The 27,308-nt window shown below is 40.3% G+C and overlaps 2 protein-coding genes across 2 annotated transcripts; both read right to left on the reverse strand.

The window, feature by feature from the left end:
- Nucleotides 1–16: 16 nt before the first annotated feature.
- On the reverse strand, nucleotides 17–11,224 carry LOC307265127 (uncharacterized protein). The gene is made up of 2 exons (XM_080046714.1): nucleotides 11,212–11,224; nucleotides 17–3,510 (listed from the first exon to the last, which is right to left on the reverse strand). Exon 2 carries the CDS (start codon nucleotides 3,501–3,503, stop codon nucleotides 2,148–2,150), a length of 1,356 nt encoding a protein of 451 aa, XP_079902840.1. The 5' UTR covers nucleotides 3,504–3,510; nucleotides 11,212–11,224; the 3' UTR covers nucleotides 17–2,147.
- A 414-nt stretch (nucleotides 11,225–11,638) lies between these two features.
- On the reverse strand, nucleotides 11,639–27,033 carry letm2 (leucine zipper-EF-hand containing transmembrane protein 2). The gene is made up of 11 exons (XM_080040931.1): nucleotides 26,802–27,033; nucleotides 25,506–25,574; nucleotides 20,187–20,733; nucleotides 17,640–17,783; nucleotides 16,792–16,935; nucleotides 16,259–16,462; nucleotides 15,753–15,872; nucleotides 15,507–15,626; nucleotides 14,839–14,940; nucleotides 14,526–14,594; nucleotides 11,639–13,956 (listed from the first exon to the last, which is right to left on the reverse strand). The coding sequence occupies exons 2-11, from the start codon at nucleotides 25,550–25,552 to the stop codon at nucleotides 13,900–13,902; spliced, it is 1,554 nt and encodes a 517-aa protein (XP_079897057.1). The 5' UTR covers nucleotides 25,553–25,574; nucleotides 26,802–27,033; the 3' UTR covers nucleotides 11,639–13,899.
- Nucleotides 27,034–27,308: the final 275 nt, after the last annotated feature.

Genomic DNA, 27,308 nt, shown 5'->3' on the forward strand with positions numbered 1-27,308 from the left:
TACATTCAAAGCCAGACACAAGTTGATTTATGCTACAGGTACACTGTGGGGCTTTTAATCGCTCTTGGTCAGGGGTCGTTCTCAGTACATAATGGTACACAATAAAATAAATAAATGTTGTTGTGTTGAGGGCAGTGAAATGTTCACACCTGGTTTTTTATCCAGTGGTAATGACAGAAAAATAAATGGCGAAGGTAAAGGCAAAGTAATGATTTTATACCAACACATCAGAGGCCATAACAACTTATTTTGATATATTGTAGGTTGTTTGAATGTATCCCACATGTTGTGATGTAAAACATGGTACTCGAATAATGACCAGATTACTAGGTAGGAAATGTGTTTTAGGCATGTAAAGATATTTTTAAAATGAATTCCAGAGAGTATCTGTAAGTTATCAGCTTCAATGATTAGAAAAATTATTGTAAAAATCGTATGTACTGCGCTGTACATATTTTGTTATGTAGTCTTATACTCAGCTGATAATAACATTAGCCTTTGGAGATTAATTCAGCTCAGATCTGGGGGGTCTGACACTTTAAGAGCACTTCTGCAATCACAAGCTACCCCAGACAGGGGAGAGAGAGGCATCACACATATTATATAAAAAGACAAATATGCAACACACTATACAGAGCAATGGCAGTTCACATGGAATAATGAAAGACGATACACACAAATATTCAGAAAGGACTTTGCTTTGCATTCGATTCCAAAATAAATAATTTAAGGTGTTAGGAAACCAGCATGCATACTGCTGTCTGTCTGTTTGCAGAGTCTGTTTATACAAATAACATAAGTACCAGCAGATATTACTATCAGTGTTTTTGGTTTTAGTGTCTGTATTTAAATGGACCTCATTTTCCATATTGAAGCTACAAGGAAAGGAGTACATATGATCCATTACGAACACTCAGTCATGCGTATAGTTCCTAAAGCGATGGTATTTGTATTAGTAGACTTAATATAATAATATGACAATTTTAAGTCCAGTATTAATCAATAGTTTTAGATAACTTTTTGCTGTTTTCCAACTCTTTGAACTGTCCCTGAATCAGACGTCCTTTAACATCAATGTCCCTGGAGTTATATATTACATAATCCTATCACAGTAAAAGCGCATGTCCAATATTGCAAAGCAGTTTATTTACCCAGCTCATCACCATGACGGAGGCCAGGCCATCAGGTGCAAACTGACCCCCTCAGATGTGTTTTTCATCCCACAAAAGACTGGCTTGTTTCCTTAACTAATTTTGTTTTTTGTTTTTCACAAACGGAAAGATGAGTCATTGGTATTGCCACTCCTTATATATGTGGCTTGAGACTGTGTTCGATTTTAATGGACAATAATGGACCGGATAACTTACCACCATAAAAGGCTGGAAGTATTTAAGTATATTTAATGGACGCGCTCCCTTTCACAAAAAGTAGGGGGAAGTGCAATTTGCTATAACACTGTGGCTCTACAGTCTCTCCCTTTCTTTCCTTGAACTACAAAGCTCAAACATGTATTTCAGTGTGTGCCAGCTATGTGGCGACAGCAAGCACATGCTTGAGGAATGCAATGCCTAAATATTAAGAAACCGTTATAAAAACACAAAATAGAAATCCACACATAATGAAGAGAGTCCAAAAAGGGTGACTCTATTCCTCCCTTTCCATCTATTTGCTTCCCATCCTCCATCCTCCATCCATGTCACTGCTAATGAATGGCCTGGTGAATCCAGCCTGATCTGGAGAGCTTCACATTTGTTTCTCTCCCGCAGATCAGTCTGGCCTTTCTCCAATCTCTGTGGGAAGGAGCCTGTCCCCGTCCATTAGTAAAAGGCAGTCCTGGTTGGTTCATGTAGTCATCAATCTAGCCTCCTGTCAGAACAGGCCCTCTCCACTTTCGTCCGTTAGCGAAAGGCAGCCCCCGATTGGTTATTGTAGTCTTTGACATCAACATGGATCGACGAATAAGCTTGTGAGATATGACTGGTCTGGCGAGTCTAGATTGACAACGACATGAACCAATCAGAAACTCCCTTCCACTATAAGGAACGAACATTAGGTCTGATTGGCCACGGAGATTGGATCTGCGGGAGAGAAACGAATGTGAAGCTCTAAAGATCAGGTTGGATTCACCAGGCTAGCTAATGAAGGCCTCAGTGCAGCAGAACAAGCAAATTGCTATTCAGTAGCATCAGTATAGTACCGGTGACCACAGCTAAAAGCTGTTGTGAGCCAATCTCCAGTCTCTGCGCCCCTCCAGACTCAATCGCTCTCTTCAAGTACTTCTCAGAGTAAACCATGTACAGCTCCAGGCATCTCCTAGCCTTCATCTGTTCGATCAGTGCCGGATAGCCGATCTCCATAATGCTGACAGTATCATCGTCATCATCATCACCAGTAGCAGTTTTTGCAAGAGCCTGCTTGGCTGGAGTCACAGGATTTTCTTCAGGCTGATTTAGAGGCGGGGGGTTTGAAGGTTCAGAGGTTGAGGAGTTTTCTGCAACAGTGTTGTTGGACGCCATTGTGTTGTTGCTAATTCCGGTGTCTGGAGCTGATGTGACAACAGTAGCATTGACAACAGCAGTGTTGACAACAGCGGTAGTGGTTGGGGCAGCTGGTTTTTTGTTTGGCCTTCGATTCTCTACAGGGAGAAGGTCTGTTCTCTTCATGCAGGAGTCCATGTAGCGATCATAGGATTCAGGGACTTTAGCGTACGCGTAGTCTCTGCTGTAGTCGTTGGTGTCGGTAGACTTGGTCCCATACTTCCTGTACATGTAGTGGTTGTAGTAATACTCCTCCTGGGGGCTTTGAAACTGGAAGTGAGGACGTGGGAACCTTCCTAGTCCGTAACCCAGGGCCATTCCTGCCACAGCCCCTCCAGCTGCTGCCATCACTGCACTGCGCCCAAACCCTCTGGAACTATCTTTGGGGTACATGCCCATTCCCTGAACCGAGTGTGAAAAGGGAGAGCCCCCCCCCCTAGAATTGTAGCCCCCGTAACCAAAGCTGCCGCCATACATCGGACTAAGGACTTTGTTGTTTGGGTTTTGGTTGATGTATCCACCTGGGTATCCTCCATAACCCCCGTACCCGCCTTGACTACCGTAACCACCATGGCCACCGTAACTGCCTTGACCACCGTAACCTCCATGGCCACCGTAGCCTCCTCCATATGGGGAGCCCCCTGCTGGATACTGATTAGGGTAACCTTGCCGGGGGTAACCTCCTGGTTGCTGGGGATAACCTCCTCCCGGTTGCTGGGGATAACCTCCTCCCGGTTGCTGGGGGTAACCTCCTTGATTGGGTTGTGCAGGCTGTCTAGGGTATCCGCCCTGAGAGCTGGAACCCTGATTAGGTTTAGTGTTGGATCCTCGGTGGGAAGTGGTAGAGGTCTTCTTTGAGCCGAAGGAGCCTTTCCCGAAGCCACCACCTCCTCTCTTCGCCAGTGAAAAATTGGTTTGACACAGAAGGAGTAAGAGACACAGCACTGATATTGATTTCATCTTCATTGTCGCCCTGTAGAAATGGTCAGGAGAGAAAAGGAAAATTAAGAAAGAGAGACAAAGATGAGATAAATACAAGATAATATTACTTTTAACTTACCTTAATTTCCTCATTTAACGTAGCCTATTCTTACTTGTTCTACAGAGGAATATTCCATTGAATCTTAAATCGTCACTACATTTTCTTGACACCATTTTATTTTCTTACCCACATGCTACCCCAAATGGTTTTGAGTTTTAACACAAAGCTTGAAAAATTACAGAAATTATTAATCCATCATCAAATAAATTGCCATTGCTGACTAATCATTAACTCAACTTTTATGGTTCTGGTTCTACAGTTTTTCCATAAAAACAATCCCTAAACTGATTTAATTAATATTTATTTCGATGTTTATGACACATTGAAATGATCTTTATTAGGCTACATTATTTGAAATATGAAGGGAAAGACAATTCAGTCTGATTATCAGGCAGCAGTTCTGCTCATAGTCTAATCTTTTGTCAGTCAAGAGTCCATCAGCTTCTAGATACCTTTACTGTTTCAAACTAAAGCATTAGGTTTGTGAAAAGTTTGTGCAGTTTCAGCGTTAGCAGTCAACCAGTGGTAGTAAGTAAACCAAAACTGTTTCCATAGCAACACAAGCACTGCTACTGCTAAAGTTGGTGAGTGAGATCACTCACAAAACAGACATGAGGCTAAAACAGAGCAAACTGTCACAACAACCTACAGCACCATATCTAATTGACAAAGGATGCCTTGACTACCACACCAGCTTTGTGTTTTGGGGGGTTCAAGCAGAGAGTGCAGAGATTCTTAATAGAAGCAAGAGAGCTCCAGAAGAAAACATTGGCAGAAAGTTGTGGATGCTTACAGGAGCCCAAAACAGACAGCTTAGTGCACGAGTAGTCTTGAATACACACGCCGCCGGCTGCTGATCATAACAAGTCCGTAAAATTGACAATACCAGGAATTGATGAGTCAGTGAAGCCACAACCACTAGCCTACGTTAGGCTACATCACTATATATCAAACCAAAGAAAACACTGAGCTATGTCGTAATTTTAGTGACATTTACAGTAACAATACTACATTATTCTGTAAATAAATAGCCATTCATATCAATTAATAATCAGGTCTAAAACATATTTTAGACAGAAGAAATAGCTTATCATTGTCTTAAATAGCCTACTGTATCACAAGTAAAAGTCGTCCATTCAAAAGGTTTATCATTAGAAAGTGCACACATCTCAAAAATGCACAATCATAATTAAGAAGTAGCCATACAGAAATTATACAAAGTCAGCATGTCTATTTTTGTATTGTAGCTAGTTAGTGTGACCCTTAATTCTTGGATTTTTCTTGACTGAAAATAAAGACTCATATTCTATGATGGCAAACAAACCAGCCAACGCATGAGTAAAAAACGGGTGTGGCAGTGACAGGTTCTGTGTTGATCAAACCCCATCCTACAAAGCTCCGAGCTAGCCTATCCATCCAGGCACAGACTGTTCTCATACTGTCAACAGAAAATCCTACTGACCTCGTATTGACAGTGCTCTCAGTTTAATATGGACTTGCGCTCTGCCACTGTCCATTATTTATTCCATAAGAAGATGGCGCTGGCCAATGTAAAGTAGGCTAACTATCGAGTGTATTGAAATACACAGAGCGATTAGAATCGGTTATTATGACAGACGCAAGCTGAGGTCAAAACGATGTGCTTTACATTTCCCCAAAAAACTAGATTAAAATGCGGAGGCTGCGTTTACTTTAAAAACAGGACTAGCCTTACCTAGAGTGTGGACTGTCAGCGTGTTTTTTTCCTCCCGTTTTATTTTTTCTACCTTCCTCTTTTTCCACTGAGTGTAGGCTATACTGTTCACGTACCAACCGTTTTCAGTCAGTGAAGCGGGTTAATTCCATATGACGTCAGGGTTGTGTGTCGCATAGAAACAGAGGATGGGGGCGGGGTTGACTAGCAGCATCTTGCACTGATGGGGGTCACCTCATACGTAAATCATCACCTCATGTAAATAAATAGCCTAGTAGCCTCCTACAGAGTTACACCTGACCTGTAGGATATAATTTATACAGGGTGCCAGGGGTGGTGTAGCCAACTGATTAAAATGCTGTCGCACTTACTTATTTCTACTTACTCAATATAGGCCTAGCCCTAGGCTAAAGCATAGCCTATTTTAGAATAACTGTCTGTAGCCAAACTATAATCCTGCTTTTACGAAAAAATTAAGAGACCACTCAGCATCTCTTCATTAACAGCAATGCTCTAAATATAGGCTATAGTCTACAAATATTTGTAGGCTATTTGTAATTTGGGGTAGGCTAAATGTCAGTAGCCTAGTAGGCTATAGTTTTAAGATTACAACTTTAATTTTAATCAAAGAGAACCTTTTTGTATTGGTCTCAATTCTCTTCCAGAGCTTTTTACAATAAATTAGTGAACATTATTTAGGCGATATGGCGCCTTTCAGGCACAGGAAGAAGCTCAGGGTGTTATTACAATAAAGTAGCAAAAAAACAAAAACACAGTAGCCTAGGGAGATAAAAGGCCAGGTGTCACTAAAAATAGCACGATTAAAGATGAAAACGGCTAGGCTAGGCAGTATGCCCATCTAGACCCATCTCTTCTCCTCTGCCTACCCCTAGTTCACCCACCAACCCAACATGTTATTTTTGTTTGTTTATTGTTTTGTTTTTTTGTAAAGAGCTCTGAGTGAGAGAAGAGCGCTATATAAATTAAAAGTTATTATTATGCATACGCAGTGGCATACGTTAAAACATGCAGCAGTAGGCTATGTAACAATTTAAGATTAAACATTAAACTGCTACTTTATGTTATAATAAGACAATATAGGCCTATCTGAAATGGGACAGTAGCCTATAATGATAGCCTATTTTAGGCTACTTGAGGTAGCCTAATTAAGGGCTGATAATACTTCAACCTACTTTAACACAGGGCGTTTAGGCCTACTTGCAGGCCTAATGTTTTATTTTTATCATGGCAAACTTGTAGGCCTACTTAAATACATTTCTTAATAGGACTACTTCTTACACTGATAAAAGGCACTAATAAAAAAGGAGAAACAGCCAAACATGTAATATTAGTTTAGTCCCTATTTATTCAGGTAGCCTAGTCTGGAGAACTCAGGAAGTTTACAGGAGTTAGCAACCCATTAGCTTACTTTTTCAGTTTAATTTGATTAGATTTTTTTAAGGTAATATGTCAGCTAATAGTACCCTACCTATCATAGGCCTATAGGCTACCAGACGTTTAAGTGGGCATATCATTTTCCAATTACTCCGTTCTTCAGCATTTAAGATGTCAAACTCCACTAAAGATGCATTTTAAAATTTTCAGCCAGATCCTTTAGGTTTTTCTTATGTTGTAACCAGACTGACAGTGACAAGATTGTAATTTGTAACCCAGACGACATAATCTCAAATTCTAGCATTATTGCATGTTGGAATATTCAGTAGCCTATTCTTTGTTTCATATAATCAGTGATCTTCATTAAAGAGAAGCAACGAATCGAAACGTACAACATAGCTTAAAACTTTCTCATTAAGTGAAAAGGTTCATTCATTTGTCATGCTGATTGTAAGAGGAAACCTGACATGATGAAGACGAAAGTATACATTTCAGCCACTTGCTGTTAAACATGTCAGCTATCAATTTCTTCCGCAGCTTTGTGTTTTTGGGGAGTAAAATCAGGGAGTGCAGAAGCTTTAAATAGAGTTAGCCTAGTTGAGCTCCAGGAGAAGAAATAAGCAGGTTGTGGGTGCTGCACTTACAGCAGTGCTTCTCAAATGGTGGGGCGCGCCCCCCTGGGGGGGCGCCGTGAGTTGTCAGGGGGGGCGCGGGCTGCCTTGATTTCCAACTGACCAAAAAAATAATTATTTTTTATTTTTTTTTGCTAGCAAGCGCGATGTGTCCTTGTGTATGGTCATTTCCGCGCGAAAGGCCGCGATTTGCAGTAAATAAATGTCCACGTGTCTCCAAGTGTCTCTGTAGGCTATTTTAAAAGAAATCAAGCAAGTAGACTAATAATAACATTAATGAATTATTGGTTAGCGCATCACAGAAGGCCTATTGGTCTATAATAATAGTTTAAAAATGTTTTGAATGAAATGCAAACCTCAGTGAATCATTTGCTCTTGTTCTCTGTCCTGAGATTCACACAGACTGAGCAGTCTTGTTTAAATGTTACAAATAAACTGTAAAATAACTTATAAACTGAACTTTGAATGTTTTTGCTGCAGAAGTTATCTCAGCTAATTTGTGTTATCTAATTTGATAATAAGGTGATTGTATGCAGAATGCTCGTGCCAGAAACTCATACAGTGGTTTTGTACAGATAAATAAATAAATATTAGCAGGTTCTCACTAGTATTTCAATTTAGGGGGGGAGGGGTGGGGGGGGGGGGGGCGTGAACAAATGTCTGTCCCCTAGGGGACAGAAAATAATTGAGTAGCCTATACCGTTTTTGACACAGATGTCGCCACCTGCTGGTCATGAAAAGTCCTCAAAATAAAAATACCTGTGATGAATGAATCTGAACCTAAATTGTCAGCATGATAACATGCTTACATTGTACAATGTTCACAATCTCAGTTTAGTGTGTAATAGCGCTTGATGTGTGAGTAATGTGCTAATTAGCAGTAAGCACAAAGTTCAGCTTTACAAGTCTGAAAATAATGTAATTAGTTCTGAAAGGACTAGACAAAAACAAAATGACCTGAGGCCTCATTTATAAAGCTTTGCGTGGGATTCACGTGGAAGCTGGCGTACGGAAGAAATGTAGGATGTACGTGCGAACAAAAATATTCGGATTTATAAAACAGTGCGCACTCACGTCCTACGCCTGTTTCCCTTTATAAATTACAATCAACTCTAAATGTGGCGCAGCCTTTGCGGGCTTCACGTACCGCCCATATTTACCCATACATAGTCATCGACACGCCCGAATTAGGCTCGTTCGACCTGTCGCCGTCTTGCTAAGACCTGCGCAATTATGACGCTCGTCTTGCTGAGCGCACTGCATTATGGTTAGACTTTTTGTCCCACTTGCACCCGTGGCTGGCTGCGGCTCGGCTGCTTGAGACTTTGAAGTCCCGCGGTATCAAGACGGACACAGACACTGGAGCAAGTCGCTGCAGTTGCTCCCCACGGGCTGCGGGAGCGAAATGTCTGATGGGAAACGTCTTGCTGACAGGCGGAGCTGAGCGCTAATTGGGAGTTTAAACCTCGTGCCTTTGATGCGTTTCCCCAATTGGTTAGGCAAAAGTCTGACATCACCGCTCAAAATTAAATTACGATCCATTCTTTTTGATTTTAATTTATGTTTAATCATTAGGCCGCCACAATATGCATTTAAGCAGAAATGTACTTAATCAGAGTTAAGCCTCTGAACCCTTGACATAGAAATAATTTGGATGTGTAACTCTCCTGTATAGATATATTTAAAAGTGAACACAAACTTGAGTCACATAAGATCTTGGTGAAGTGATTTTTATACCATTAAGATTAAATCATAGGCTTATTTCAAGTGATCTAAATGGTCTGGGGATTGTATTTTACATGTAGTGTTGCAAAGCCAGACCAAAACTACAACAAGTAGTTTGTTTGTTACACATCATAATACAGTTCATCATATCCATCTCTACAATAATAATAAGGGATCTTTTCTTAGACCTTCTTTATTTAGGCCGATCATATTCGTTATGTGAAGGGAGAAATACTAAACCTCCTTTATTTGGATTTGTAAATTATTCTTGTAAATTATTCTTTATCACTTAAAAGTAGGTGTTCTAGTAAAGTAACAAGAAAGATAAAGATGTGTGGGGAATGGGGATATTAGCTTATATCTCGTTTCTTGTTTTGAAAATGCCCCTCGCTTTTAAAGTGTTTACTCGTCTTTGTGTTGTGTTCTGCTTCTAATCGGTTGTAGCATGTGTGACTCTCCTGCGAATATGTTTCTAATAGGCCTTCAAAATAAAACTAGAAAACGAACTGCATCCGCAACAAGGACGCTACTTCCGACTCGGAGCTGTCCGGCTTCAGTCAGGCATTTTCGTCACTCCCCCGACTGCACTCGGCTACTCTCGTCTACTTTCCAGACGAGCTGAAAGTTAGGTCGAACGAGCCTAATATCATTTACTGAGTGCATGAAGGCGGTAGTGGCAATCGCCGACTGAAAGGGAAATGGAAAAATAAACTCCACACGGTGTGGATCACTGCGGTCACCCCGAAGTAGCCGTTGGAGAAGTGGCGAACAGGGAAAATATAGTTTGGTGGCAGTGTGAGCGTAAAGGCGATAGAGTGCAGCCTGTGGCGATCTCTGTGAACGCTGTGGCCGAAATAAAAAGAAGTGATCCGTCATAAAAGTGGACGCAAACAAGTGCATATCCTCACTCACACAACAGTGTTTGTGCCACGAGCGGGGGGCACTGAGACCCCCCATGAGATACAGATTCGGAGAATTCATCCCGGGGCAGTGACGGGCGGCGGAGGGTTAATAATAAACTTCACAGTCCCTTTCAAAACACAATTGCGACGTGCTTAAACACAAAGAAAAACACATAAATAAAACGGACTAAAAGCCGTGAAAAAAATCACAGTAGCCTATGTGATGTACAGTATGGCTTATCATTAGTGTATGAAAAGGTGCACTCCTGTCTGCCTGACTGAGGCATCGAGAACAGCGTCAGTGTAAAAGTAATAAACTGTATTCCACCTCAATATTATCAGAATTAATTCCACAACATGCAGATAGGTTATTCTTTAATAACTGCAGAGCTTATTCGAACGTTGCTATTTTGTTTTTATTTGCACTCATATGTCTCCGTTTGTAGGCTATTTAAGATCCTAATTCGTTTTGTTTTTGTTGGTATCACTCCATGGAAAAATCCGTGGAGGCATTTGTTCATTAGTTGTAAGAATGGCTTCATCCGTTTTGCAAAGGAACTCCCAATATATGATAGACCTACATGGCTTATAATAGGCCTATCTGGATACATTTTACACAAACACATTCGTTCTCGCACTTCATACATGTGCCGACGGAGTCACCGTTTCTCCTTTCTCCACTTTCTGTGCGTACGCATGGGTCAGAGTTTGCGTGGAGGACCGCACATCTCCCGTCAAGTTTGGTTTTTATAAATCCCAATATTTGCTTAGAAATTGGCGTGCGCCCTCTTCTGGGCGTACGCAACGTTTATAAATGAGGCCCCTGACCTGGGCGCTGGAGAAAGAATGGTGTCTGTGGGTCCTGTCCGTTTTAATGTTCACATGCATATCTGCCCTTGTTTCTGCGCCACACTGCCTTGCCCCACCTGTTACACCCCATGCGTGTCAACATGAAGCTGCCTGGCTTAAAATAACGCAGACCCTTGTTATGGAGGCATCGGCTACTTTCTCTTAAAGCGTCCATGACCATCAAATACACTTCAAGAAAAACATGGTGTTGCTTTATGACTTATAGCTCATATAGCCTAGGACAATATGTTCACTTAGCCTACCTCAAGCGCAAATGGAGACAGACCGAAACAGTTTCGCTACAAAAAATAAAAACAGGGTTTAATCTTTCTAGCTACTAGGCCTGTCTATGGTTTTAATGATAGTTCCTTGTGACAATGTGAATTTCCTATCAAAGTACCGGGATATTCTAAAAACATACATAAATACTACTGACCTTGTAATGTATCGGTGTTGTTTCTTTACTTGTGGTTGCCAAACTTTCTGTATCACACCGGCCCTCTGCCGTTACGTTTGCGGGTAAATTATTTTTAACCTGGTTTGGAAATTCATTCTTGTGTACAGATGGCGCCACCTGCTGGCCATGACAAAATATAAATTTAGAAGTAGGCCTACACATTTTTAGCTACATGACATATATATATGTCATGTAGCTAAAAATTAATTTTTTAATTTTTAATTTAAAATTTAATCTCGTTTATAAACGAGATTAAAGTCATGTTATAAACAACATTAAGTAAAGAAGCTGACAGTTGTTAATAAGCTCAATGTGGTGCTTAGAGAGAATTAATTTGAAATGTTCATGTTTTAGGCCTACTATGGTGTACTGTAGGCTAACAGATGAGAGACAAAAGTGCTTTTTTCTAGAATTTATTCCATTGGATATTACTCCTGTTTCACAAGCGTTTTCAACAACAAAAAAAAAACAGGACGTCTTTTATCATGTCAATCGCTTTTTTTCTTTATCACTCCTAACACTCATTCGTCATGGTAAAGTATTAAATTAATGCCGGATGTGAATAAACTGCACATCATTGCAATTTTGAACGGTGCCAATTCAAATTAAAATGAAAAGGAAACACTGTTCCAAGAGGCGACACAAGACAAGGGAGGGTTATTCGGATGAAATATCCTTTGATGCAGTCGAACGCAACCCTGTCCAATAACTGGGGACAGGAATTCACAACATATTTTCAGTCTGGCAAGTCTCAGTCCTTTACTCATGCACTAGACTCAACCAGTCACCAAACGTCAGAAAAACCTCCCAGCAGAGCAACACGTCAACATGCCACTTCAGCGACAGGTGTTGTTAAAAAGCACTAACTGTCATTACCGGTTGCACCTATCACAGCACAAACCAGAAACGTTTAAGCAACTATTCTGATTATTCTTTATTTGCTTTTCACTAGAGCACAGAGCTGATTGAAAAGGCGATTGCTTTTTCCATCAGTATAAATAAGGGGGATCATAAAGGGCTTACTTTGGATATGGATCAATACTTGTGAGGAGGAGGGAGATATTTCACTAAAAGAATAAAAGGTGCAACTAAACGCTTCAAAACCAGGGTGAACAATTAGATTTAGAAACACTGTTATCTGATGGAAAATGCAAACACAACCGCCCTTTAAACGTAGGCACGAATGTAAAACCAATAATATAAATCTATATTAGCAATGTTTTTTTTGCTTAAAAAATATCCTTTTATTTATGGCATCCACTTCTGGATTGATATTGATGAGGGAAAATATCATGGGAGACACAAAAAAAACATTCATTAAGCTGCAATGAAAACATTTACTCCATCCACATCAGATGTATAAAGGGGGATGGGAGGGTTGAAAAACTTTGAGCATTGCCAAACACACAAGACTGTATAAAATACAGTTCACTTTTTTGTGGTAAACCTTCCAATAACTTTTAGGGTCATATCAATTATGAGATCTTACATTACAAGTAGGATAGTTCGGCAAATCAGTTATCATGCTACACTTCTTTTCCTGCAACAACACCAAAAATAAAATTAATCTCATTTGTGGTTACAGGATTTAAGTTTTATCCCCCAATATTAATTAATATATCAAGTATTTCCTTTTCAGTTTAAAGAAATTTTAACATTGTAGTGTTAAAGCACAATATGTACCCTTCTTAAAAAAATATGCAGATTTGTCCATTAAGTGGTTTACAAGTGGAGGCAGAGACGGCACCTTACCACAATCGCCTCTGGCTTTAAGGAGTGACCTCTCTCGATGTTTTGCTAATTACAGCATCAAGCTACTATGCCACATCACCCTCTGAACACAGAGGCAGGGACAGTCCAAATCTGCTCGTCTGCCAGCTGACAAAATCAGATTATGACATTTGAACTTAAACCTTTTTTTAACTCATTCCATCGCAGTTTCAGAAAATGCCGTCTTTTGGTGTCTACTTTAGAGCGGTTCAGCTAACTGAGCAGAGAAAGGCCAGCAGAGTATTCCTGAAACATGGATGATTATGAAAAATAAAACTAAATAAAACTGCTTACAGAGTATAATGTTAGACCTTTGTTTAGCAAAATGTACAACGCTGTGGCTGCTGCAATGTAGACAGACAAAAATATACAGGATATTTACAAATGTACAGGAGGAGGAGACAGTCTAGACTGTAGGGAGACAACTTTTAACAGACACTTGACCAGGCTTTGCCATGGGCGGTGTGTGACGTCTCTTCCAGAACCGTGGGTCAGAGTGATCACACCATCTGCAGTCTGTCAGTCCAGTGAAACGGGTTTGTCCAGTTATTAACAAGAGTTTCAGAGAAACGGAGTGCACAAATGTGAAAACAAGAGGGGCGATGGTGCTGAGAAGATGCACACCTTTCCTGGTTTTTAACAGAGAGAGGGACAAGGAGGGACCAAGACCCATGGGTGAGCTGTAGCTTTATTTAGCAGGACTCAATGCTGAACGGAGCCTGGGATTTCCTGTCCATCTGGCCGGTAGAGAGAAGATAGGGTTTTATGGAGGGGCTATAAAATAACTTGAGGGCCATTAAAATGGCCGCTCATCTGACCCGTCACCCCCTCCCTGTTGAGGACACACAGCGGTGTGAGTCCACCAACCCCCTTCAATCCAGAGGCTCTTGCTCCTGTTTACACACCGTTGGCACTCATCTTGCTCTTCTGGGAAACTTCTGTTGCTGCTTTAGCCTGAGGGAGAAGACACAGAAATAAGTTTAATTCTGCTGTCCAGTTTTACCATTGAACATTTAAAAAATTGGAGTTGTGGAGCATCTGCACAAGAAAAAAAGTGAACAAGGGGATATTTTGAAGTGTGGCCTCAATGAGAAGATGACTCCCCTGTGTATGATGCACATGTTTGTTTACAGTTGTGTGGATGTTTACATAAGGGATGGTGAAATTAGGAGCCGACACTAAAGGCTAAATACGGACTACAGGCCGGAAAGCCATGACAAAAGAGTTAGCTTGTGTTAAAAAAACAAGAATGTATGCTATAAAAATCCTTTGCCAGTAGCTTTCATGATGGTCACTCAAACACATAACTTCTAAATAAAAATATTTCCAACCAGTTTTCCTACTGTATTCAAGTACTTTCACTCAGGAAAGGAAAACTGGTTTTCCAGAATAGCAGCCGTGCCCCAGAGCAAGAGATTAGCGTGTCATGTGAGACAGATCAAAGCCATGAAGAACTAAGTGGATTATGAAACCCTGTGTGGGTTCTGTGGATCCCACAGGTTCCAGAAACAGTGGCTGCTCACCTGAAGGACTTCAGCAGGAGTGAGAGGTTTGTCCGACACCACAGGAGCCTTGTCTCTCATCTCCTCCACCTGCAACACACAGAGCAAAAAGAAAAATACAAAAATAAGATGGAGGATTTTATGGTTCTTCAGTACTGCTATGTTTGTGTTTGGGTTTGTGCTTGTGTGTCTAACGATAATTTAAAATGTTAATTTAAATAAAGTTTGCTTTCTTGGAAAAAGCATGCAGTAATGTGACGTCCCGATTTGCTCTCTGTCATCATGACAGTTCATCTTATCTTGTACTTCTGTGTGTTTTAAGGAGAGCACTAACCGGTCTGTCTTTGATGATGAGAGCAGGGTCTGCCAACATGTCCGAACTGACGGAGGTCGTGTTTGCTCCTGGATTCTCCACTGGAGGAGGAGGAGGAGTTTTCTGCAAAAATTAAATAACACTTCTCATAAGAAAACCACATCGCACGGAGGACTTCCTGCTACAGTTTCTCTCATATATTGCATTTTATATTAGTTGTGTTAAGGAAGGAATTCTTAACACTTTTCTAGAGCAAAAAGGGTTAACAAGTGGTAAGAGTTACTAATAGAGTTGCAATGATTACTCTAGTGACTGATTAGTAATATGATGTTGTAGTAATAATAATAATAATAATAATAATAATAATAATAATATGTTCAAATATGCAGTTTATGCACTTTTTTATATTATAGGATCAATTAAATATCTTCCGTTAGACATGTCAAGCAATAAGTTGAGCTTTTAACAGGCCTAATGACTAATTAAAATAGTCTTTATTTGCAGCCCAGGTAAATGATAAATGAACACAAACATCCTTAATCGTCATGAGACTGAACACATCAAGCATCAGGGACCTGCATACCAGCTAAAAATGTTACACTGGGCACAACTTTCTCTAATTTGTTCATTTAAGCGAATATGCAATGGTGCTACATGTGAAACTATTAAGTAGCTTGTAAATGTCAAACCTCAAGTTTCTGAACAGGTGGGATGACTGGGAGTTTGGGTTTGAGGTCCGTCAGATACATGGCTCTGGAGAGCAGCAGCAGCGATGGAGGAACGTTTTCCTTCAGGTGCAGGTCCAGCCACTAGAGAGAGGAGAAGACTTATTATGTGGGGAACAATGACAAGATTCAGACTGTCGGCATTGTAAAGCGGACAGTCTTTTCCAGCTTGCTCAAACAAAAGAAAAAAAAAATCATTCAGTAGCAGACCTGTTGCATCTGCAGACGCAGCTGGTCGGTGGTGAGACCCAGTGACCTCATCCCTCGACTACGACACGCCGCCTGTAATTCTGACACACTCATGGCTGGCACACCCTCTGCTGCGATCATCTGTTGGAAAATTAAAAGGGAAGTCAAAAAAAACAAGCACCAGAAAGATGATGGCCATTCCAGTATTTTCTCACGTTTGAAGAACGACTGATTTCTGTTCATTTCACTACGGTATGAAATAAAATCTCAGTCTTGATTTTCCGCAGTAAACTTTTAGTCATCACCTTCAGTCAGTTAATGGCATTGACTGTATGCAAGTATCCTAAATGCAATAATGCCTAAAAAAAATACAGTGCTTATGTTTTGAATGCAATGAACACTTTTCTAGGACCCAAAAAACAGGCAAGAACGTACAAAACTAAAAAGGTGCTGCACCCATTATCTTTCTCTCAGGACTCCAACATCATGCCGACTAAACCAACCAGGTCCCAGTCCCTCCATCTCACCTCATCGTCTGACTTGATGGTCCTGAGTTGCATCATCAGCTGAAAACGCAGCAAGTTGTTAGTGCCGATGGGCTGCAGCTCCAACAGTTTACACAGAGCCACCAGCTGGGGGCGCTCCAGGTGCTCCAGCGTCAGCTCGTCCTCAAACAGCTTTGAAAACTGCACAATGTCCTTTGTGGTGGGCTGCTCACCTGTGCCCCGAACCTGACGAGGACCAGAGAGTCATTATTATAGAAATGATGCAGATAGTAAATCGAAATGTCCCAAAAATGTAATATTAGTTGCTTAACTATTAATACTGCATAACAAAATAAGAGTTATTGACATACAACAAAGTAATAAATGTTCTTCTCCAATACGTTCAACAAGTGTTCGCCCTCACTCTAGGCTGTTTTTTTTTTTTTTAAGATTATCAAAAATCCTTTCATATATCAAATTCTAATCTCATCTATGGCTCAGTTCATTGAGACTATTTTTAATTTGCTTAGTTTGATAACAGTGCAGAATGTGTGCTCAACTTTGATCTGACTTACCTTCTGAACATATGTGGAGAACCGCTGCGTCTCATCTTCTGTCAGAGCCTTTGCTTTATTCCTTCGGGCCATCTCAGCGATAGTTTCCTGGAGAAACTTTGCCAGTTCCAGCTTTGCTGCCAGGCCTTTTTTCTGCTTCTCCTCCTGCATGAAAACGGCCGATGGTTAAAAAAAAACACATGGAACAAGTACTGCCTGATGCATTAATATACAGTTAATATAAATGTTACCAGCATCAAGAACACAATGTGGATTATTACACAACATTTCCTTGTGGAAATATTTTTTTAAATAATGCTGTCATTGCCTAAATACTCAAATACAAAAAAGGCAATAGACAATTTGAGACGATCATAAAATATACTTTTTACATTTCTATCTAACCCTGTTTATGACACTGCACTGCAATCTACTGCCATAACATTCATTTTTCACCTCTGTGCAGTGCAGGAGCACAACAGCATATCTGTGACTCACTCAACCAGGGAACATTGGAGCCGACAGCCGAGTACAGAAACCTGCTGCTTTTCTTTTATAGGAGATTATTAGTTAATAAGGAATGTCATACTATTTGAACCTTATAATTACAGAAACAATGGACAAACAAGTAAGGGTTTATTAAAAGATCTGGTCCAGTGTTTGATAAGATTTAATCATTTCAAATTCCCTGGAGAGGAGGAGTTTATTAGCTTCCTAAGTAAATTGTCTAGATTAGATAAAGAACTCTGTCTGCATTAGCCACAGCTAAATCGGAGAAGTTACATAATCATGATGAACCCTGTTTTGAGGGTAGTTCAGGAAACAGGGTGTGTATGTGTGTGCGTATGTATGTATGAATGAAAACATGCCTTTTTGGTCTCCGTCTCGAAGGTGGAGGGCAACATTTCCGGGAAGAGTTTGAGGAAGATGGGGAGAAAGAACTCCATGAAAGGAACGATGATAAACACCATGAAGGGCACTAGACGGAAGAGGTCAGCACAGGTCCGCAACAGCTAGAAACACAAAGAAAATACATTGCTAAAGAAAACACGTGGATGATTACATGGGCCAGTCAATATCTCCATCAGTGCTGGGGTGGTGAAAAGAATCGATCCATGTGACAATTGCGATACATAATTTGCCAAATTATTATTATTATTTATTTATTTATTTTAAATATGTATTTTGCTGCCGGTTATGTTGACTTAAAATCACATGCAAATTTAGATAAAGAAGACATGGACTTTAATTTGATTTCATGCCATAATTTGCCACAACGCCTCTTAGCACACAGTGGACTGGAGTAGATCCTTAAATGAAGGATGAAAATCGATTTCGAATCAGGACTTTGTTTGAATCGAATTGTGACCCTAGGAATCGGAATCTAATCTTGGGATTCCAAATGATTCCCAGCCCTATTCAGTGCACAAGTCTTTGGATAGGGTGTTAGCATGTAAGATCCATTACACGTGCACAGAAGCCCCGATAGTACTCTTCTAACATAGCCTAAATATAGTTTTACCATGGCATGTGCACAACTTGTGTCACTGAATGTGCACAAGCATACTGCAAGGTGTATCAGTCAGTTAAACGAACATAAAGTCATAACAGTATGTCTCCTTTCTTTTTTGTATAACGGTATTGGGCACATTTTAAAGCATGTAGAAAGAGGTACACCTATTTATTTTTTCTTTAGCCACCCAAATGTGTATACACAAATTGGGGGACTGGGTAGGATTGTTGTGTATGATCAGCAGAGAAAGAAGAACACCTGTCTCAAGTCTGAACTGTGTCTGGGAACAGCTTGCCCAGTGAAATTAATCCCATGCAAGACTTTGAACTGAATCAAACTCTAACAATCCCATGACGTAGAGTTGTTGAAGCAACATCAAGACTATCTTAAAGGTACGACATGCGTCATCAGGTTTCAGGGAAGAACTTGTGATATGAAGGAAGAAACTCAGCAGAGCCAAGTCCAGAGGGTTTGTAAATTGTTAAGTTTTCTGAACACAGAGGGAGAAGCTCAGCTGACCACATCATATGATCAATGTTTCATAACCTGCTTAAATGTACCTGACTACACATAACAATCAGTACTGGTACTGCACAGCATTGTGATTAAGTAAACACTGGAGTCAGCCATCACTTTCAATAATGACATGATAGCTGATAAGGAAGCGAGCAGAAATCAATTAATTAATAATTTAAATAAAATGCTAAAGCTGGGCTTATATCATCAGCTGATATAAGCTCATCACAGATACAAGTGTTATGGGTGTGTGTAGGTCGACCAATTAGTGACAAGACGTTTAAGTAAAAAAAACCTGAGGAATTAAAGAAACAGTTTTTGTTTTACATCGTTTGTCCAACAAAGAAAACTGAAACTTTTTTTTTCCCCAACTGTAAAGTGTCCCAAGCAAAATGGTGTAAATGTTTGAAATGCATTTATGTTAAACAAGTACATTTGTCTGATATTGCTATCGGATGTTTAATATTCTCTGATATTGAAATCTGCTTGAAAAAAACAGGTTTATCTTGCCTCAGTGCTCTCTCATTTAAAATTATGTTAATTTCCTGTCAAAACCTTAATTTACTGTGCCGCTCTATTACATAGGAAATAATCAATACAATTTGAGCAAAAAAAATAAATAAATTTAGTCAGTATCAGTAGACGATCAGTATGCAAAAGCTCTGATTGCGCTGAAAAGCAAAACAAACAGATAGTGATTAGGACTTCAAATAAAAATTGATTCATCCAGTCCAAGTCTTCAACAGCATAAAAGTGGGGTATTTTCCTAACAATAAAGAAGTTCCACCACTAGTTGATGTTTATTAATCAACACATTTTCAGATGAATCCGCTGTCTATTGAATCAAAAGATGGACATTGAGGGGTTGGATGCAAAAAACTGTGACCAATCATTAACAGGTGGGTCTGTCTCACAACTGCACCGCACAACTGCATAGCTTCAATTACTCGCATTTGTTACGACTTTGGGAACATGCTGTACACATTCCTTATTGACATGTCACTCAAAGAAACACTCAAGCCATAAAAAAAAAAATTAGATGATTTACTGATAACAACCCATAGGAAAAGTCAAAAGAGGTAGGCATAGGCAACCAGCACGCGGTTGGCCTAGAAAAACCAGTGTGACATACTGCTAAGACCCAGGGGCAATAAGAGACAACCAATAGAGAAAAACAATAACTTTGGAAACAAGTGTGTAAAGACGGTCCGTAGATGTTTGGTAAAAATGTTAAATTAGAACTTCTCATGATCTCAACAATGAACAAATAGTAGAATTTATGGCCAGGGAGTGTATGTGTCAGCACTGCATTGATAGTAGTTAGGCTGTACAGTATTTATAGACTGGATAATACTGTACCACATACTGTACATTGAGCTTCTCTTACCCGTCTCCTCTCCCTGCGCGTGAGCAGTTGTCCGTGCAGCAGCCTCCACACCATCCTGCCTGCGATCTTGATGTCGATGCCTAGTAACCGGAAACCATTGTAGTAATGCTTCAACTCGTCCACAACCTTCTGATACAGAGACTTCTTCAACACTGCCCTCTCCTGCACCGGAGGCACAGCGGCTGCTGCGGTGGCGCTGGCGGTAGCTGTGGACGTTGCCGTGGTAGCCGATGGAGGTTGGGATTGGGGTGCAGCAGCAACAGGGTCCGTTTTAGTAGCATTCTGTGCAGAGGCGGCAGCTGGAGATTCCTTATCGTCTTCATGTTTTACGTCTTGGAGCCAAACTCCCGAGCTGTGTAGCGAGCGGGCGAGCAGGGCGGAGTTGTGGCCGCGGCTGAGGGCGTGGCCTCGGTAACAGTGTGGGTAGCAGTAGCGGGAGTGCCTGAGAGCAGGTGAGGTGGACGCGTGCTGGGGAGGGTCTACATGGAGATAGGCTTTGGAAGACAGAGAGGAGCAGCTGTTCCTTTTGGATAACAAATAGGATCCCCTGTTGACAGATACAAGCAAAACTGGTTAGTCATGACAACATACTGGGACATAGTACTTTAAGTAGATAGAAAAAGTAAAGAAAGTGAAGGATAGAGCTGTGGGGCTTTTTTTGAACAGATTAGGTGATCAACAATAAACCATAACAGTTTTGATGATAAATGAATCAGTTAAGATACAATTAGTAAAATTCTCAAGTAAAGTAAAATTCACTCGTAAAGTGAAGACCACTGGACTTTATTTATAAACCTGAAAGCTGCATCAATTGATATATGAGTCAATGACAAAACACATTTTGATAATGGATTTATTACACTGTCTAGTTGCAGTTTCTCCAATGTGTGGATTTTCTGATGTTTCTGTTTTATACTTGAGAAATCGTAATCTATGAGAAAATAATCTGCAGATTAATTTATAAAATGAATAATTAATTAATGAATAACTATAGATGATTTCATTGTCTTTAGTTTAAATTAAGTAGGTTTTAAAGTAGATATTAAAATGTCCAAACATCCTGCTTCACATGTTTCCAAACTCAAGGCTTCGTTTTCAAATTGCTAATTTTATTAAATTAATTAAATTTTTACAGATCTTTAAAAAAAAGATTCTTAAGTTTGACAAATTGTCAAATATAAGGTCTGCTTGGTATATCCATTAAGGTAAAGTATGGATCTAATATTAAAAAGGTGATTACTTTCCCACTCAGGGGTTAACTTACAACTGAATCCATGGTTTCTAAAAGTCTTTGTATTGATTTGACCCTTCATGCCACCATCAATCACAAAGCAAAGTAATGGCCCATCTATATCAACAAAGATCCTGTATGTGTGCATATTCAGCAGCTTCAAGCAAAACTACATTGACTCTTATGCAACAGGTTCTTCCATTTGACTCTGTTGCGTTAATGATTGGCTAGCTGAGTAGGTAGAGTACCACCTTTAAATGTGAGCATCTGTAAAGTCCATACAAAAATACTGGAAAACTAGTGACAAAGTAAAATGCTACACAAATAACCAAGAAAAGACAAGAAAAAAATAATAGGTAAAATGAACAACATTAGCCTCTTAAAATATATTCAAGTTGACCATACCCAAGCAGCAGAGCCAAAAACGTTAGGCTACACCTGCAGATATAGCAGTTGCCTACGTCCTTCAAATGGATGACAGTCTTGTGAGGTAAACACTAACTTGGAAACTAATCTGCTTTCTTATCCACTCAAACATTTTTGTGAATAACCATCATCACTGCTCCCCTTCACCTGTAGGTGCTGTTTCTAGAAACATACATCCGTTGAATGACAATATTACATGTTTTAAGATCGTGTTCAGTTTAAATCCTGCCGTTCATCATCAGCTCTAGTGACCTCTTTGTAATAAACATTTCTACAACAACACATGAATGAATGCAGGCATCTAGAGAAAAAACTTTTGCAATCCATGAACCATTTGCGTTGGTGTCACACTATGGAAAAGGCTATGGGTTATTTTGTGTAGTGGTTGAGCGGCCATTTTAGCCCTTATATGGGCATTTCCGGGTTAAGACGTGACTGACTCAGCCAACAGCGGCATTACTGAGTGATGCTTTGTGATGTGCAGTCGGGAAAAGATCGCTCCCGTCACTTGTTTTGGATGAGTAGCTTATAATTGTAAGTATGTCATGTATGCTTGCAACTATATAATGTTTAGTTATTCAATGAATAGAGATAGTAGTCAGGGTTCGACATAACGTATAGCCCGATGGCCCGGGGCCAGTAAAATCATATGCAGGGCAAGTTGATTGGCCAGTCACTGTCCCGCGCGGGCCAGTGACTGGCCAATCACAGTTCAGTATCTTTTTGTAGACTACATCATGGTTCATTGAAATGCGCGTTGAGAGTCGGAATGAAAGCAGTGTTTATTTAAGACTCAATATAATAAACCTAATATAGCCTAAAATACATTTTTTAATGAAAGGCCAGTGGACAACCGATGCGTGGGCGTTTTGACAGGTGGAGCAACAAGCGGGTGCACTCTCGCTCCGTTGGCAGAGCTGCCTACCATCCGCCTGCGAGTCGACAAATCAATCGACTTGCTTTGCCCCCTTTCTTTCTTCCCACAGCAGAGGTTGAGGTGCAGAAAATGATAACTGCGCTTTTCCTTTATCTGCCGCCGTAATGTTACAGTATTTGCATCCAAGCCCCAATGGTAATACAAATGAGAGGCGTTATTTAAACGCTGTGAATGCGTCTCCGGTGATTGTGTCGGTTGTAGACAGAAACGAACGGAGGGACTCCGCTCACTGTACAGTTCCTATAGTCGCGCAGTTTGGCACTGTGTTTTCAGGCTCGAGACATTCAATCAGATCGCGGAAGTCTTTCCCATTGAAATCGCTAACGGGGGGAATATCCCCGGTTATTATTTTAACCACAGTTCATCTGCGCGGCGGCTCACTCGCTGGCGAGATCACACGGTGAAACGCTGCTGTGATCGGACGAAGGCATTGTGTGTTTCTAAGGTGATTTAACGTCATAGTCTCAGACGAGCGTTTAACTTATGCTGCATATTTTGCACTGCATTGTTTTTTATCAATAGTTTGAAAAAATGGTCCCACACCGGACTCTTATGTGAAGCTGACACTTCATGGAGAAGTGACACTCCTGCAGCGCGCTCACAACCAGACGTGAACTCACATACACGGTGAAATCTCCCATTAAAAAAACGGCATAACCCACTGATTTTCGGATTTCTATTCTATTTTTAAAGTCAACTTGAGCGCAAGTGGAAAACCGGTCATTCGGTCGACACATTCACCTCCCTAATGCATATAGAAAAAGTAATAAAAACAGCCTACCACACCACAAAGAATGATCAGACCTTCATCTCTTATTTTTTTTTTTATGTTTGAACATGACTTCTGCAGGTGAACTATTCATTAAACTGCCCAAATTCAAGAATAAAAACAACCATCAAACTACTGGACTTTAAAATACTGGCCGACTCTTTCAACATACAGGCTTCTAATTCAATATGTTTGCCTGGTTTTATATTATGTGTATGAGCAATATCAACATTTCATATAATTAACTAAAAGAAAAATAACCAAATCTAAAGGGAATATCTATACTGTTACAGTATAGATATTCCCTTTAGATCTGGTTATCTTTCTTTATTTTTCTAATACAGGAATTATTGACACTAAATTATGAAGAAAAAAAAAGTGTGTGCAGGGCCAGTGAAAATATACAAGGGGCCAGTAAAACTCGGATCCACTGGCCCGGCGGGCCAGTAGGAAAAAAAAGTTATGTTGAACCCTGGTAGTTTTGTTGGTGTGTCTAACTGTTATAGGTTAGCTTGCTAGTTTATTTCACCTGTCAGTTAGTTATCACGCTGTGTTGTAGAGGTGCCATTTTAGAGCGGCCACCAGATGGCACATGCTGTTTGTCAGAGTGTGTTAACCATGTCGATTTTTCACATACTGTGTTATCGCTGATTGTCCCAAAGTTTATTAGTATAAGTAAAATGGCAATTATTCTGTTCTATTCTATACTTATAATTAATGTTGCTTGTATAAAGTATTATTTATACTTTGGAATAGTTGTAACGTAGTGAATTATTAAGCAGTTTACTTATTGCCATGTTTCTTTCTTTCTCAGAACACATTCCAAGCAAGTCAGTCTGTTTATGTGTGGACAACAATAAAGCCTGTATACGAATACGCAACCTGCCTCATCTTTAACCGGATGCCTGTGGCGATTCACCAAATCCACCCCAGTGAGCATATTTTACACACACAATATATGGATGTCAAAGACAATTTTCCTCCTCTGTTTAAGTAACACAGCTGTGGTTTGCTTGATACACTGTGTGGGCATTTTTACCTCAATGTATTGTATTTTTATTGGGTTTTTTTTGGCATTTTTGCTTCATTAAACAGATTGCAGAGACAGAATTGAAATGGGACAAAGAGGGGAAGACACGCAGAGAACTGACCCGGGCGAGATTGAACCCGGCTCTGCTGCGAGGCCTGGGACCGGGGGCGCTCTACCCACTGCGCCACGAGCGCCCCAATTTTTACCTCAATGTTATCAAAAAGCATCGTTGAGCATTTGGAAAAGCGCTATATAAATCCGCTGTATTATTATTATTATTATTAAAAAGAAAACAACAAAGTTTAAAATCATATTAATTAAAACTTTTTTCATTTGATTTTTTTTATCCTGTATTGTTTGTTAGCTTGCAGTTTTTCTTCTTCCCTGCCTTAGATAATGCAACCTGCAGATCAGTGGAATAGCGTGACAACATTGTTAGTAATTTGAACCATGTCGCCCATATGCATTAGCATCCTTGTGCTTGCACGATACATACAGAACAGGGACCCAGTTATAAAACAGCTCTATAGTGCTACTAGAGGTCCAAAACATCCCCATCTATAAATAGATCATCATGTTTCAGAACAGTGAAATTTCTGCAAATGCAATTGAAAAAACATCAATACGTGTGCTTTTACATTTTACTCTGGTAGCACAGTTTCTAGTCTTGCACCATCAGTAGAGACCACAGCAGTCATGTTCACCTGACTGGAACCTTCAATGCAGCAGACACATTGTAAACAAACACCCTGTGCTTTCAGCCTCCTTAACAGAGCAGAGATAATTATAATCTCTGGCTAAGAGATTATAATTAGGGTCATTGAACTTTGCCAATAGAACCAGTTTTGCATTTCCTTAACACAAGGAGAGGGAGTTTTTGTTTCACAGATGTAGAGAAGTGTAGCCATGTGCTGCTGCTTACTCACCTTGATCTTGTGACTGCAAGGAGCACCTGATGACTGAAGACGGCCATTGCACCGAAGGATTACACTATTCTATTGGCACACATGCAGACAGAGAAAGACAGAACACGCAGGTGTCAGGTTACATACAATTCACTCCTGTGAAGCAGCAACAGGCCAACTGGAAAAATACTGAAAACACACCGAACATGAACAACATCTGTCTGATCACACACACACACACACACACACACACACACACACACACACACACACACACACACACACACACACACACACACACACACACACACACACACACACACACACACACACACACACACACACACACACACACACACACACACACACACACACACACACACACACACACACACAGTGATGAAAGTTGTATTGCCCTGATAATTTGTTAAGAACAAGAGCATAGAAAGTTTAGAAACCATTGAAATACATCAAGTATATGACACATATTACAACATAAAATATAAGCTTATAAAATCATATCATAATTTGGAGATGTTTCCTAATAGTCATCAAGTGCAAATTAAAAAACGCAGATCACAGCCGGTTCAGTAGCTAAAGGTAGAAGCGCATATTCATACCATAGCAGTGGGTCTGCTATGATCTTGTGAGCTAACCTAAATGGTGTACTGGCCTGTCACTTTGTTGCAAGTGATATTGCACATTACTTCCCCAGTAATCTAGCCCTCCAATTCAACAATCCTGTACAGTTTGTTCTTATTTTTTTACAGACAAAAGCACTAAAAGCAATGACAGAGCAAATATTAGCATGGGCGCAACAGGACAACGTGTTAGCGCGATTATTATGTAACACGGTAACAACACAGCAGCAACACAGCGAAATACTCTCTGCTTATCTGTCAGACTCCAATATGATCAACCCGGTACACGTGACACTAAATCAATCCAAATCAATGAACCAATATTACATTTTAATAAAGGTGTGGAAACAGACTCACAAATGTTACTCATAAACCTTCCTTCTAGCGTTGCGTTAAGTGACACAGTCACTGTTAAATAGACGTAACTGCTAAAATCAAACGTTAACATATTTACCAAGTAACGTTTGCTACTAATGTCTATTACAAATATCAGTCGAAACAATAGAGTTACAGAAACGGTAGGGTGTCTGTACTCTAGAAACATCTGCCGGTACTTTGTGTTCACTTTAGCAGTATCCTAGCTAGCACATTCAGTTCCAGCTAGGATCCTCCGGAGGCCTAAGCGGTAAGCTAGTTAGCTTTCCGCCGGCTAAAGCTAACTGACGAGCGGACTAACCTCCAGCGTCAATGACGGAGCTATGGCCGCTGCTGACGGGGCGTAGTTCGGCTTCTCTGAGAGACCTGAATAATATAATCCATTCACGGCAATCGGTCGAGGTAAACGATGAGCGGCGAGAGAAGCGGCTGATTTGATGATAAACCCATTTACGATGGGTTCTACTGTTTAAATCGCCTCTAAAACCGCGTCGTGTATCGGACCCTCAACGTCCCATCGGCGCATGCAGCAGTAGCAGTAGGCAGCTGCACTGAAAGGTCACAATGTACATGCGTAGATGTTGTGGACGTACGAGCCGAAGATCGTTGGGTTAGAAAGATGAGTTACTCGGTGGTCGGGGAAAAAACAGACCTGCTGCCCAGTACAAGTGCATTCAATGATCTTACCTTCTTGCCGATGTTTTTCTTTGAGAGAATCTTAAGTTTTAAATAAGACATCAAATATAAAATATATATTTTTTAGGGTTTAAATTTTTTTTTGGGTTTCCCTCAAAATCAGTTTCAGAAT

Source organism: Ammodytes marinus, assembly GCF_949987685.1.
Source record: "Ammodytes marinus genome assembly, chromosome: 2".
NCBI classification, from domain to species: domain Eukaryota; kingdom Metazoa; phylum Chordata; class Actinopteri; order Uranoscopiformes; family Ammodytidae; genus Ammodytes; species Ammodytes marinus.